The 12500-nt window shown below is 43.7% G+C and overlaps 1 protein-coding gene across 1 annotated transcript in view; it reads left to right on the top strand.

The window, feature by feature from the left end:
- Positions 1–12500, top strand: part of LOC128382766 (dynein axonemal heavy chain 5-like) — a 90035-nt gene that overhangs the window by 36584 nt on the left and 40951 nt on the right. Inside the window, 17 exon segments of the mRNA XM_053342777.1 lie at positions 1–121; positions 226–296; positions 383–490; positions 1081–1268; positions 1912–2106; positions 2400–2534; positions 3051–3108; positions 3707–3838; positions 5678–5895; positions 6331–6465; positions 6587–6763; positions 8904–8993; positions 9439–9573; positions 9694–9795; positions 10233–10400; positions 11101–11307; positions 12106–12198. The exon segment at positions 1–121 is cut by the window's left edge and continues 52 nt beyond it. Of these exon segments, the coding sequence (XP_053198752.1) occupies positions 1–121; positions 226–296; positions 383–490; positions 1081–1268; positions 1912–2106; positions 2400–2534; positions 3051–3108; positions 3707–3838; positions 5678–5895; positions 6331–6465; positions 6587–6763; positions 8904–8993; positions 9439–9573; positions 9694–9795; positions 10233–10400; positions 11101–11307; positions 12106–12198 (2333 nt within the window).

Here is a 12500-nt window from a genome sequence, read left to right as displayed (position 1 = left end):
GGTTTTACTTCTTGGAGGAGACAGACAGATGTGTCATCCAAATCACAGATGTGGAGTTCAGCTACTGCAATGAATACCTGGGCTGCACAGACAGACTGGTGATCACTCCGCTGACAGACAGGTGCGCACACACTCCTGACACATGCAGCAGGATAATTATTAAGATGATGCCTTTTATTCTCCAGCCAGAACCAGATATGTATGTATGTATGCACATCTGTCCAGGTGTTACATCACTCTGTCCCAGGCTCTAGGGATGAGTATGGGAGGAGCTCCAGCTGGTCCGGCAGGAACAGGTAACAAACTCTCAGGTGACATCTTAATGATATATTCTCATATTGACTTTATTGCTCTGATACAGTGTGTGTGTTTGAGTTTCCAGGTAAGACAGAGACTACTAAAGACATGGGTCGCTGTCTGGGGAAATATGTGGTTGTTTTCAACTGTTCAGACCAGATGGACTACAGAGGACTGGGACGCATCTATAAAGGTGAGTGAGTGTGTGTGAGGTTACTCCAGTGCATTGGTTTGTGTCAGTACTTTGTGGTAACTCTCTGCTTGCTTTCCTCTGATGATCAAACACCTCAAACTGTCTGAATGAGAAAGATGAAAAGAGGTTTTTATTGGTCCAGAAGGAAGAGATCAACTCCAAAAATGACCAGGCAATGGGTATTCTATCTAAAAGGCAAAACCGATCGCACAAAAAGACTTTGAGCTCACAGGTAATAACTGGAGGCCGCTCACATGAACACATATTAACAGTTTTAATCAACTCAGAGCTTCTCACCTCTGGATCGTGTTGTTTGGACAGTGAGAAAAACCAGAGAGATTTAAGTCAATTAATCAAACTGAAAAGGAAAAAGTGACGGAAACTAAAACAGGTAACTTCAGTTCAGTTTGGTCCACATCTTTGGGGTTTGAGGCAGCAGATCTACCGGACGACATCTTGCTCAACAACAACAAAACATGGTGCCTCAAACTGCAAGTGATGGCAGAACCAACCTCTGAGCAGCCAAATGTAGACGAACTGTTGCTAAATGAAAACCAAAGGATCTACAGTTGGTTGTTGTGTGTTTGCAGGTCTGGCTCAGTCCGGCGCCTGGGGCTGCTTTGATGAGTTTAACCGAATCGAGCTGCCGGTTCTGTCTGTCGCCGCCCAGCAGATCTACATCGTCCTGCAGTGTAAGAAAAACAAGAAGAAGCAGTTTGTCTTCACTGACGGAGACGTGGTCGACATGGACCCTGAGTTTGGCATCTTCCTCACCATGGTAACTGAACTCTGACCTCATGAAATGCTGCTGAAATTATAGATGTAGTTCCCTCACAGATAAATTACAGAACCTGCTACTGAAGGAAGATAACCAGGTTCTCAATAATGTGTATCGAAGAGCTTCAGAAATATACTTGAATGTTGATTTCTGGAGCTCAACCATCTCAGACTTTTCCAGAAAGAAACTGACTAGAATACATCCAACTAAAATTTGCAGAAATAGAAAAAACAGAAACTGCAGTGGAGTTCTTGGAATGAAACCAGAACTGAACTTCTTCAAAAACACATTTTGAGAATTGATCTACCTGAGAGCCAGAGATAGATAACTGGTCTACATGGAACCCAGTCAGAAAGGTCTGATAAGGCACTGGATTAACTCAGAACCAGACAGACTGTGCTAAAACTGTTCCACTTCAGAGACAGTCAGACTATTCTCGGACTGTTCTACGCGAGAACCAGTCGGACTGTTCAAGGACTGAAAAACCAGAGAACCAGAGTTTGACCACTGTTCTACCTCAGAGCTAGAGTTAGATGACTGGTTCTTATACTGGTTTACCTCAGAAACAGTCAGAACCTGTCGTAGAGTTTGACCACAAAACCACAAAGTTCAGTTCTTTACCAGTGACCTCTCGGTTCTCCAGAACCCCGGTTATGCTGGTCGTCAGGAGCTGCCCGAGAACCTGAAAATCCAGTTCCGCACAGTCGCCATGATGGTCCCGGACCGAGCCATCATCATGAGGGTCAAACTGGCCAGCGCAGGTTTCCGTGACAACCAGGTTCTCAGCAGGAAGTTCTACACACTCTACAAACTGTGTGAGGAGCAGCTGTCCAAGCAGGTCAGCTGACCGGCGGCAGTGATCCTGCTGAAACTACAACCGTCATAACTTCACCTCACTGTGTCCCGCTCCCTGAGACTGTCCTTTCTAAAACTTTCTCCTCCTGATAAAAATTCTCAGTTTGATCTAAAATGATGTTTCTCAATTCTCATTTGTCAGTTAAGATTGTTGCATTTCCAAACATCACATAAAACAAACATAATCTCAATCATAATCACAATTTCTCTGGTGTCTGATTGTTCAGCTTTCTTATACATCTGACCGCAGCGTTATAATGACGTTTTTTACACCAGGTGCATTATGATTTTGGTCTGAGGAACATTTTGTCAGTTTTGAGGACGCTGGGAGCCGTGAAGAGGTCCAACCCATCAGAACCAGAGAAGACTGTGGTGATGAGGGTCCTGAGAGACATGAACCTCTCCAAACTGGTGTGTTTGTGTTACAGATGTTTAAGTGATGTTTGATTGATTGATGATGGTGGTGGAAATGGAAATGATTTCTGGGTTGCAGCCAGAAGAAGAGAGCACCATTGTTGTCTGTTTTTTTATTTCTGGTTTTCTGATCTAATCATTGATCTATCATGTGACTGATACACGAAACATGATCTCCCCCTTCTTCAAAAATACTATTCACCAATTATTAATACTCTTATTTGATACAAAAATCAGAAGATAAATATCAAAGATTGCAATCATCACATTACCCAACAATGCAATAATAAACAGCTACATTTCAAAGCACTCCTTTTGTTTAATAGCCGATATAATCCAGTGGACTAACCTTAATAATTTTGTTAATGCTGTTGAACTTGACTTGTTTTATGGTTCATTTATGTTCCATTATCTTTAAAGAACAGCAGAAAACTGTCTGTGTGTTTATTGTATTCTTTTCGGAGCAGTAAAAGCTGATTATGGATTTTCTGGTGTTTGTCTGTCTGTCTGTAGGTGGATGAGGACGAGCCTCTGTTTATGAGTCTGATCAATGATCTGTTTCCTGGTATTGGTAGGTTTCCTCTGTCACATCACATCTGCAGTCATCACACGTGATCCAGAACCATCCATCAATCAATCAATCTTTATTTGTATAGCACCAAATCACAACAGAGTTATCTCAAGGCTCTTTACACATAGAGCAGGTTCTAAACCAACTCTTCAGATTTTAACTTTAAAGAGACCCAACATTCCCACATGAGACACAGTGGAGAGAAAAAACTCCCTTTTAACAGGAAGGAACCTCAGAACCAGACTCAGAAGTGGGAGAACATCTGCCTGGACGAGTTGGGGTTGAGAGGAGAGAGAGGAAGGAGAGAGGAGAGAGAGGAAGGAGAGAGGAGAGAACGTCTTTCTGCTGATGCAAACTATGTGTAGAGTTTCTAATCAGAGCAGTTTGGGATGTAAAGACAAACACATTTATGAGGAGATTATTCTGCAGCAGTTTTTTGTTTGTTTTGGATGCTGCTAATTATGTCTGGTAGACTTTTTTTGCATATTTTTTTTATTTTATATTCACATGGCAGGTTTCATTTTGTGGCTTGGATTTATATGATTCACTTTCTAAATATGTTCTAAAGAGTGTTTTTTCTTCTTGTCTTCCTCTGTAGTCCTGGATAAGGCAGGATATCCAGACTTAGAGTCATCCATCTTCAGTCAGGCTCAGCAGGCCGGTCTGATCCCTCATCCTCCCTGGATCCTCAAACTGGTTCAGCTCTACGAGACGCAGCGAGTCCGACACGGTACAGATCTTTAAAGACTAAACATGAACATGCTGGACAGAAAATGTAAAGTTTGTCTTCTGGGTAGCAGGAGAATGACACACTAAGCACAAATATGATACTTATTATAATGTCATCATTATTTGGAATTAAAGACTGAGAGCTGTCAGATTGGTTTCAGTACCTGCGTTTCACCACTAGATGTCAGGTTTCCCATAGATTAGTTTATCAGGTCAGTAGATGCAGTACCTGCGTTTCACCACTAGATGTCAGGTTTCCCATAGATTAGTTTATCAGGTCAGTAGATGCAGTACCTGCATTTCACCACTAGATGTCAGGTTTCCCATAGATTAGTTTATCAGGTCAGTAGATACAGTACCTGCGTTTCACCACTAGATGTCAGGTTTCCCATAGATTAGTTTATCAGGTCAGTAGATACAGTCCAGGAGGTGTCATTCATGCTCTCAGTTTAATCATTCCTGGGCAGGAAGTACTTCTTTTGTGTTCTCAATTTACTATCATATATATATTTTTCCTCATCCCCTCTTTTCCCAAAAGTATATACCAGATCATACAAATGTTTCTAAAATATTTTAGGAAATATTGGGCTAGTAAAATAGAGTGTTACTTTTATCGTACTTTGCATCTCAGTGGATCAAAAGTAAAACAATCCATACTTTCTGCCTTTTTAAGGAGTTTTTATACTATTTAAATGATAAATGTATCATAAGGATGAACTGTATTGTCCCTTGTGAGAAATTAGTTATATACTCATATACAGAATGAAGGATGTGCATCCTTTCCTACTACTCTACTAACTCTGACATCATGTGTGTTTAACTGCGTAGTGATTTAGAGTATGTGAGAAGTTCCTGGATGGTTTACTAGATTCTCCAGAAATGCAGAGTATGCATCAAGAGCTGACTACTCACACTCACATTACCCAAGATGCAACGCTACTACTCACACTCACATTACCCAAGATGCAACGCTACTACTCACACTCACATTACCCAAGATGCAACGCTACTACTCACACTCACATTACCCAAGATGCAACGCTACTACTCACACTCACATTACCCAAGATGCAACGCTACTACTCACACTCACATTACCCAAGATGCAACGCTACTACTCACACTCACATTACCCAAGATGCAACGCTACTACTCACACTCACATTACCCAAGATGCAACGCTACTACTCACACTCACATTACCCAAGATGCAACGCAACTTCTGAAAAAAACCCAAAATACAAACATTAGCTACAGCGAGGGTATGTTCGCTTCCTGTTTTCAAAATAAAAGCACCCATTCTATCGTTATGGTTTTCTTAATAATAAAAGGCAACGGGTGTTTCATTTTGTGAAAATGACAGGAAGTGCATTACTCGCTACGGCTAACTTGAGCGGCTCCGAATTCTCAGGAACAAAACTTTAAACAGGTGTTTTATTTTGTAAAATGACAGGAAGTGACTGTAAACAGGTGTTATTTGGACAAATTAGCGTCACATTGTGGATCTAAAGGGGTTCTTTACTTTCTTCCTAAAAAGGTTAGAAATGTGGATAAAGTGGTTTATTTACAGAGTTAGAGCTAAAATGAAATCAGCTTCAGCCTGATGATTTCAGTTCGGGTAGGAACCAAATGCATTGTGGGTAATCGTGTAGTTTACTACAGTGTAAACGGTCTGCTTACTATCTGGTCCTTTAGTGTGTAGTATAGAAGTGTGTAGTATGTAGTATAGAAGTATGTAGGACGCCAAAGGTAATAACTCATATTGAAGGATGTGAGACGAGTCTGTTTCATTAGACATGCTCAGTGTGGGAGTGAGTGCAGTTGTCCTCTGCTCTGACAGGTATGATGACGTTGGGTCCCAGCGGCGCCGGGAAGACGGCCTGCATCCACACACTGATGAAGGCCATGTCAGAGTGCGGCTCTCCACACCGGGAGATGAGGATGAACCCCAAAGCCATCACGGCCTCGCAGATGTTCGGCACGCTGGACGTCACCACCAACGACTGGACCGACGGTGTCTTCTCCACTCTGTGGAGGAAGACCCTCAAGGCCAAGAAGGTTGATGAATGTTTCAGATGAATGAGTGAACGGATGTAGAGAACACAAACCATGAACATTAGAAACTAGTATAAAATATTCTTTGAACTAGTGAGATTTGATCATTTTAAGCAAGAACATCTGCCAGTGGAGTCAGCAGCAATTAATACCTTTTTCTTGATTCTTGATAAAAAAAAAATTTATCCATGATTCAACACAATCAAACTTTAAAACTAGATGGGTTTTTAAAATCGGCTTCATATAAAAGATGAACTGTCAGAAATTCAAGTGAAAGATAATTGAAACTAGATTATTTGTCTCTAATGTTGCCTCAGTATAAGAGTTTGAGTGGCAGTGTCTTAACTAAGCTTTAATATGGCTCAGTCAAAATCATCAAAGCCAAGATTTTAGAGTCAAACCTTTCTTAGCAGGTTTTTACACTTTCAATTTTTTCAGGGAGAATCCATCTGGATCGTGCTGGATGGACCGGTGGACGCCATCTGGATCGAGAACTTAAACTCAGTTCTGGACGACAACAAAACCCTGACACTGGCGAATGGAGACCGGATCCCCATGGCCCCCTGCTGCAAGGTACGAAGCAACAAACCCCTAGTCTGACTGTCCTGTCTCAACTTTATTAGAATTAGAGGAGCTGCTGCCGGCTCATATAGAAGATCTGAAGTGACGTCATGTCTTCTGTGTTGTGCTGCAGATCGTCTTCGAGCCGCACAACATCGACAACGCCTCCCCGGCCACGGTGTCCAGGAACGGGATGGTGTTTATGAGCTCGTCGGTGCTCGGCTGGAGGCCCATCCTGCAGGCCTGGCTACAGAAACTACCAGAACAACAGGCAGACGCCCTGAAAGTCTGCTTCAACTGCTGCTACCAGGTGAGCACGAGGAGAGGAACCTCGAGAGGACCAGGAACATTTGTTTGGCTTTGCATGAGTAACACAAAAAAAAGTAATCTGGGAAATAAACTAACAAACAAAACCAATGAAAGTAGTCAAATGAAGACAATATCCATCCATCCATCCATCTTCTTGCCGCTTATCCGGGGTCGGGTCGCGGGGGCAGCAGCCTAAGCAGGGAAGCCCAGACTTCCCTCTCCCCAGCCACTTCGTCCAGCTCTTCCAGGGGGACCCCGAGGCGTTCCCAGGCCAGCCGAGAGACATAGTCTCTCCAGCGTGTCCTGGGTCTTCCCCGGGGTCTCCTACCGGTGGGACGTGCCCTGAACACCTCACCAGGGAGGCGTCCGGGAGGCATCCTGATTAGATGCCCGAACCACCTCATCTGGCTCCTCTCGACGTGGAGGAGCAGCGGGTCTACTCCGAGCTCCCTCCGGATAACTGAGCTTCTCACCCTATCTCTAAGGGAGAGCCCAGCCACCCTACGGAGGAAGCTCATTTCGGCCGCTTGTACCCGCGATCTTGTTCTTTCGGTCACTACCCAAAGCTCATGACCATAGGTGAGGGTAGGAACGAAGATCGACTGGTAAATCGAGAGCTTCGCCTTTCGGCTCAGCTCTCTCTTCACCACGACGGATCTGTGCAGAGTCCGCATTACTGCAGACGCCGCACCGATCCGCCTGTCGATCTCCCGTTCCATCCTTCCCTCGCTCGTGAACAAGACCCCGAGGTACTTGAACTCCTCCACTTGAGGCAGAATCTCATCCCCGACCCGAAGAGTGCACTCCACCCTTTTCCGGTTGAGGACCATGGCCTCGGATTTGGAGGTGCTGATTTTCATCCCGGCCGCTTCACACTCGGCTGCGAACCGATCCAGTGAGAGTTGGAGGTCACGGTCTGATGAAGCCAACAGGACCACATCATCTGCAAAAAGCAGTGACCCAATCCTGAGGTCACCAAACCGGACCCCCTCTACACCCTGGCTGCGCCTAGAAATCCTGTCCATAAAAATTATGAACAGGATCGGTGACAAAGGGCAGCCCTGGCGGAGTCCAACTCTCACTGGAAACAAGTCCGACTTATTGCCGGAAGACAATAGTCGAAACAAAAATAATAATGTGAACCCAACATGTCTGAAAAGAAGTAGGATGAAGCATATGCTTATTCAAACCTAACCCTCTCCACTACTCAATTAACAATCAGTCTTCCCATACATATTTACATATTCACAAAAACATATAAAAAATAAAATAAGTGAACAAATAAATCAATTATTTATGAAAACACCTGATTGTTAAAGCCATTCTTCCTCCCTGTACCTCGTGAAAACCATGTGTTTGTACCATAGACTGTATAAAAGAAATGGACGTAACATCCGTGACGTCACCCATTGGTTTGTGGACTGCTGCTCGGAAGCCAATAGTTTCAAATCTAGGCAGCGCCATCTTGAACATTTCAGGTGCATGCTGGGAAAAATAAAAACACAGTTTCTACTTATATGGGCATGAGGCGGAGCCATGGGCGGAGCAGGGAGTTTGCTATGGTTACGAGGGCTGGATCTCGAGGACATTGGTCAATCAACCTGTCAATCAGGACGTAGCCACGCCCTAATGCATACCCTGCTTTATCGTCACATATAAAATCAGGGAGGCCAAAATGTCCCAAATGAACATCATACTGCATTGAAGAAGGCTTTAAACTAGCGATTGAGACCATAAACACATTTTGAAAACGTTTACTGAGGTTAGAAATCAAGTGAGAAGTTGGTGAATTCTCCATTGACTTGTATAGAGACGGTTGCCCCCTGGTGGCCTTTTGATAGAATGCAGTTCTAAGTTACTTCCTGGTTGGCTTCTTTTCAGAGGACCAGAACTCCCCACCTGGTTTGTACCACTTTTTAAACTTAGTCATTTATCGAATCATTGTTTATTTCTGTTAATAATCTACTTTGTAGAGAGATAATCCATCACAGCCAGTGTTTCATATTTTTAATTTTCTTTCAGCTTCAATATTTTTAATGCTGTGTGGTAAAGTAGTTATAGCCAAGGGAGTATTTTGGGTTTGAATGTCTCCATCAGTGTATTTAAAGTGCATTAAGGTTATTTTTCTGTTCCCCCTTCAGGACCTGTTGGACTTCGTCTCCACTGCTGTGTCTCCTAAGATGCCGATGCTGGAGTGTATGTACATCAGACAGACCATCGACCTGCTGCAGGTACAACACAGTAAATCAGGATACTGTGGTACAGCTTGCTTGTATCGTCATTATAACTAACATGCTTATGTCGTGTAATGTTAATCTGTAACTAGTCACTCACTACGGCTAACTCCGAATTCTCAGGAACAAAACTTTAAACAGGTGTTATTTGGACAAATTAGTGTAGTATAGAAGTATGTAGTATAGAAGTATGTAGTATGTGGTTTCGAACACAGCCTGTGTTAGGTTGGTTGATCGTTCCTGATGTTCATAATTAGGCCAGACAGTGGATATTCATCAGCATTGACAAAACTATGTCAAAATCTGTCTGAATTCATGTCGTCTGATCTCTGCAGTAATCTGCTGTTGTCTTTTGTCCTCACACAGTCCTACAGATGTCTTTTTTTAATCTTTGAATTTGTTTTTTTTGTTTTGTTTGTTTTTGTCATGTCGATGTGTTCAGGGTTTGCTCCCAGCAGCGGAGGAGAAACAGGGTTGCCATGGTGACGTGGGTCGACTGTTTGTGTTTGCGGTCATGTGGTCTCTCGGAGCGCTGCTGGAGCTGGACGACAGATCCAAGATGGAGGCCTTCCTAAAGGTGCGTGGATCTTTAATCTGTCTTTTATCATCTGAACACGTGCTCATGTATTATGTCTTTGCTCTGGTTGGACATCAGGAGGCTGTGGTGGATTTTATTTGTATGTTTTTCCGTCTGAAGGGTCGAAACTTGTCTCTGGACCTGCCGCACACTCAGGACGATGAGACCATCTTTGAGTTCACCGTCAACGAGCATGGACAGTGGGAGCACTGGTCCAACAAGGTCTGTGGACACGAGACTTCCCCAACGTGCACCTCCACACTGAGCAGATAGTTGGAAGTCCAGGACACTTTAACACAACTCAGTATTCAACCAGTCGACCGCCTTTACCTCCAATGTTCCCCTTAACGTTCCCATTTAAGTTGTTTGTCACTACATCCATGTACCTTGCTTAAAAGTATTCAAACCTAAGATCCTTCAGCATCACATCAGATAGAAAGTCACACAAACTGTCTCACTTACTGCTGGAAATATTTATAAAATGTCTTCTCATTGTTTTTAAGTTGCACCTTCCTCCAAACACCTGTCACATATCCAGATGTGCAGAGTTCTGTTGGTTAAATAGACATCTGCAGCTTTTCTTCAATATCTCAACATTAAAAAAACACTAGTTCAACATCTGCTTTACACCTTCTGTATTAATTATTGTAATGATCCAGGTCCCAGAATATGTCTACCCCAAAGACCACGTTCCTGACTACTCGTCCATCCTGGTTCCCAATGTGGACAACGTGAGGACGGACTTCCTGATGCAGACTATCATGAAGCAGAGGAAAGCTGTGCTGCTGATCGGAGAGCAGGGAACTGCCAAGACCGTCATGATAAAAGTGAGACGCAGTAAAGACACCGATAATAAACATAATCACACCTGGAATCATAATACTGTTGATTTCCTTCATTCTCTGTGTTTGTGAAGGAGCTCTACTGGAATATCTTTACATGATTTCCAGTTAAAAACTCCTTATTTATCTTCTACTGGTCCTTTATGCAGCCGCTCAGTTCAGCCTCTGTCTATTAACAGGCTGTTTTACTTCCTGTCTCTTTAAGGCCCCCCTTAGCAACCACCTTAGCAACCAGGAGCAACCTCCTGATGAGCCCACTCTGCTCTGATTGGTCTCCTTCTTTTACCCCAAATGTTCAACTTCTCAAATCACATCTGTGCATGTTGGAGCTAAATCGCATCTGAGACACGAGAGTGGAAACGCCTTAGCAACCGCCTTAGCAACCGCCTTAGCAACCGCCTTAGCAACCGCCTTAGCAACAAAGAAACAAGTCACATGTCCTAAATCAGGGGTGTCAAACTCATTTTCATTGAAGGGCCACAAACCGCTCAATTTGATCTAATGTGGGCCAGATCATTAAAAAGATGGAAGGATGGGTGGAAGGAAGGAAAAGAAGACAGGAAGGAAGGAAAGAAGGAAGGAAAGTGGGCCGAATTGGACCCCTTGGCGGGCCGGTTCTGGCCCACGGGCCGCATGTTTGACCCCCCTGTTCTAAAAGCTACTTGCCCCCCCCCCCCCCCTGCAGGGCTACACCAGTAAACTGGACCCGGAGCGTCACCTCAGCAAGACGGTGAACTTCTCCTCGGCCACGCTGCCCAGCATGTTCCAGAGGACCGTCGAGAGCTACATCGATAAACGGATGGGCGCCACCTACGGGCCGCCGGCAGGCCGCAGGATGACCGTCTTCATAGATGACATCAACATGCCCGTCATCAACGAATGGGGAGACCAGGTCATCTTCACACTCTCATCTTCTGCTTGTTCTTCTCTTTTTTTATTCTTATTTATTTGTAATTTGTTCTTATTAATATTCTGTGTGAAGTGAATTGAGACATTTTCTTCTAAACACATTAAATAGGTCATAAATGTATTTCTAAAAAATGTGTAAAAAGTATTTCAACCATTTAGATTTGAATTGTGGAGCTAGGATTAGCATAAACCCGCCCCTGCTGCTGTAGAGGTAGAAATACATTCAACACACAATACTACTACTACAGTCTACAGTTAGCCAGTTAGCTGAGTTAGCCGCCGAGCTAGCCGCTGAGCTAGTAGCTGAGTTAGCCGCCGAGCTAGCAGCCGAGTTAGCCGCCGAGTTAGCAGCCGAGCTAATCGCCGAGCTAGCAGCCGAGTTAGCCACCGAGCTAGCAGCCGAGTTAGCCGCCGAGCTAGCAGCTGAGTTAGCAGCAGAAAGCTCTCAGACGTAGCGTCCATGTTTCTGGTAGAGGTGGTGACTTTGATTGACAGGTGACACTTGGTAGGGGGCGGGGCTTCAGCGTTTGGGAGCAGAGAAAGAGGCTGATTTTTACACAACTTTGAAGCCTAATTTCATATATTTGGTGATTTTTTTAATCATTCAAATTTGGCAGGGTGGTTAACAACACACTTTTCTGTGGTATGTCAAACTCAGAATACATATTTATTCTTACTTTACACAGACTTTAAAGTTTTCTTTTTCTTTCAGTAGCCAATCACATTATGGAGCTCATTCGTTAGGCTTATATATATTTTGATGTCTTTGTCCGACCGTCAGATAACCAATGAGATAGTGCGTCAGCTGATGGAGCAGGGAGGTTTCTACAGTCTGGATCGTCCAGGAGAGTTCATCACCGTGGTCGACGTTCAGGTAACAAACTCAACATGAGGAGGAGGAGGAGGAGGAGGATGGAAGTACGAAGATATAAAAGCAGAAATACTGTAATACTGTATTTTAGTTTTATGTTGTTTTTTTTATCATTAGCACATTTTAATTTGTTAATGATCTGATATCTGATGATATATGAGTCTTAACTTCTTTTCCTTCCTCCCTTCCTTCTTTCCTCTGTCCTTCCTTCCTCCCTTCCTCCTTTCCTTCCTTCCTTCCTCTCTCTTTCTACCCTCCATCCCCCTTTCTTCCTTCCATCTGTCTTTCCTTCCTTCCTTCCTTCC

This window comes from Scomber japonicus, chromosome 21 (genome assembly GCF_027409825.1).
Source record: "Scomber japonicus isolate fScoJap1 chromosome 21, fScoJap1.pri, whole genome shotgun sequence".
Lineage (NCBI taxonomy): Eukaryota > Metazoa > Chordata > Actinopteri > Scombriformes > Scombridae > Scomber > Scomber japonicus.
This window is presented reverse-complemented; position numbering and strand designations above follow the sequence as displayed.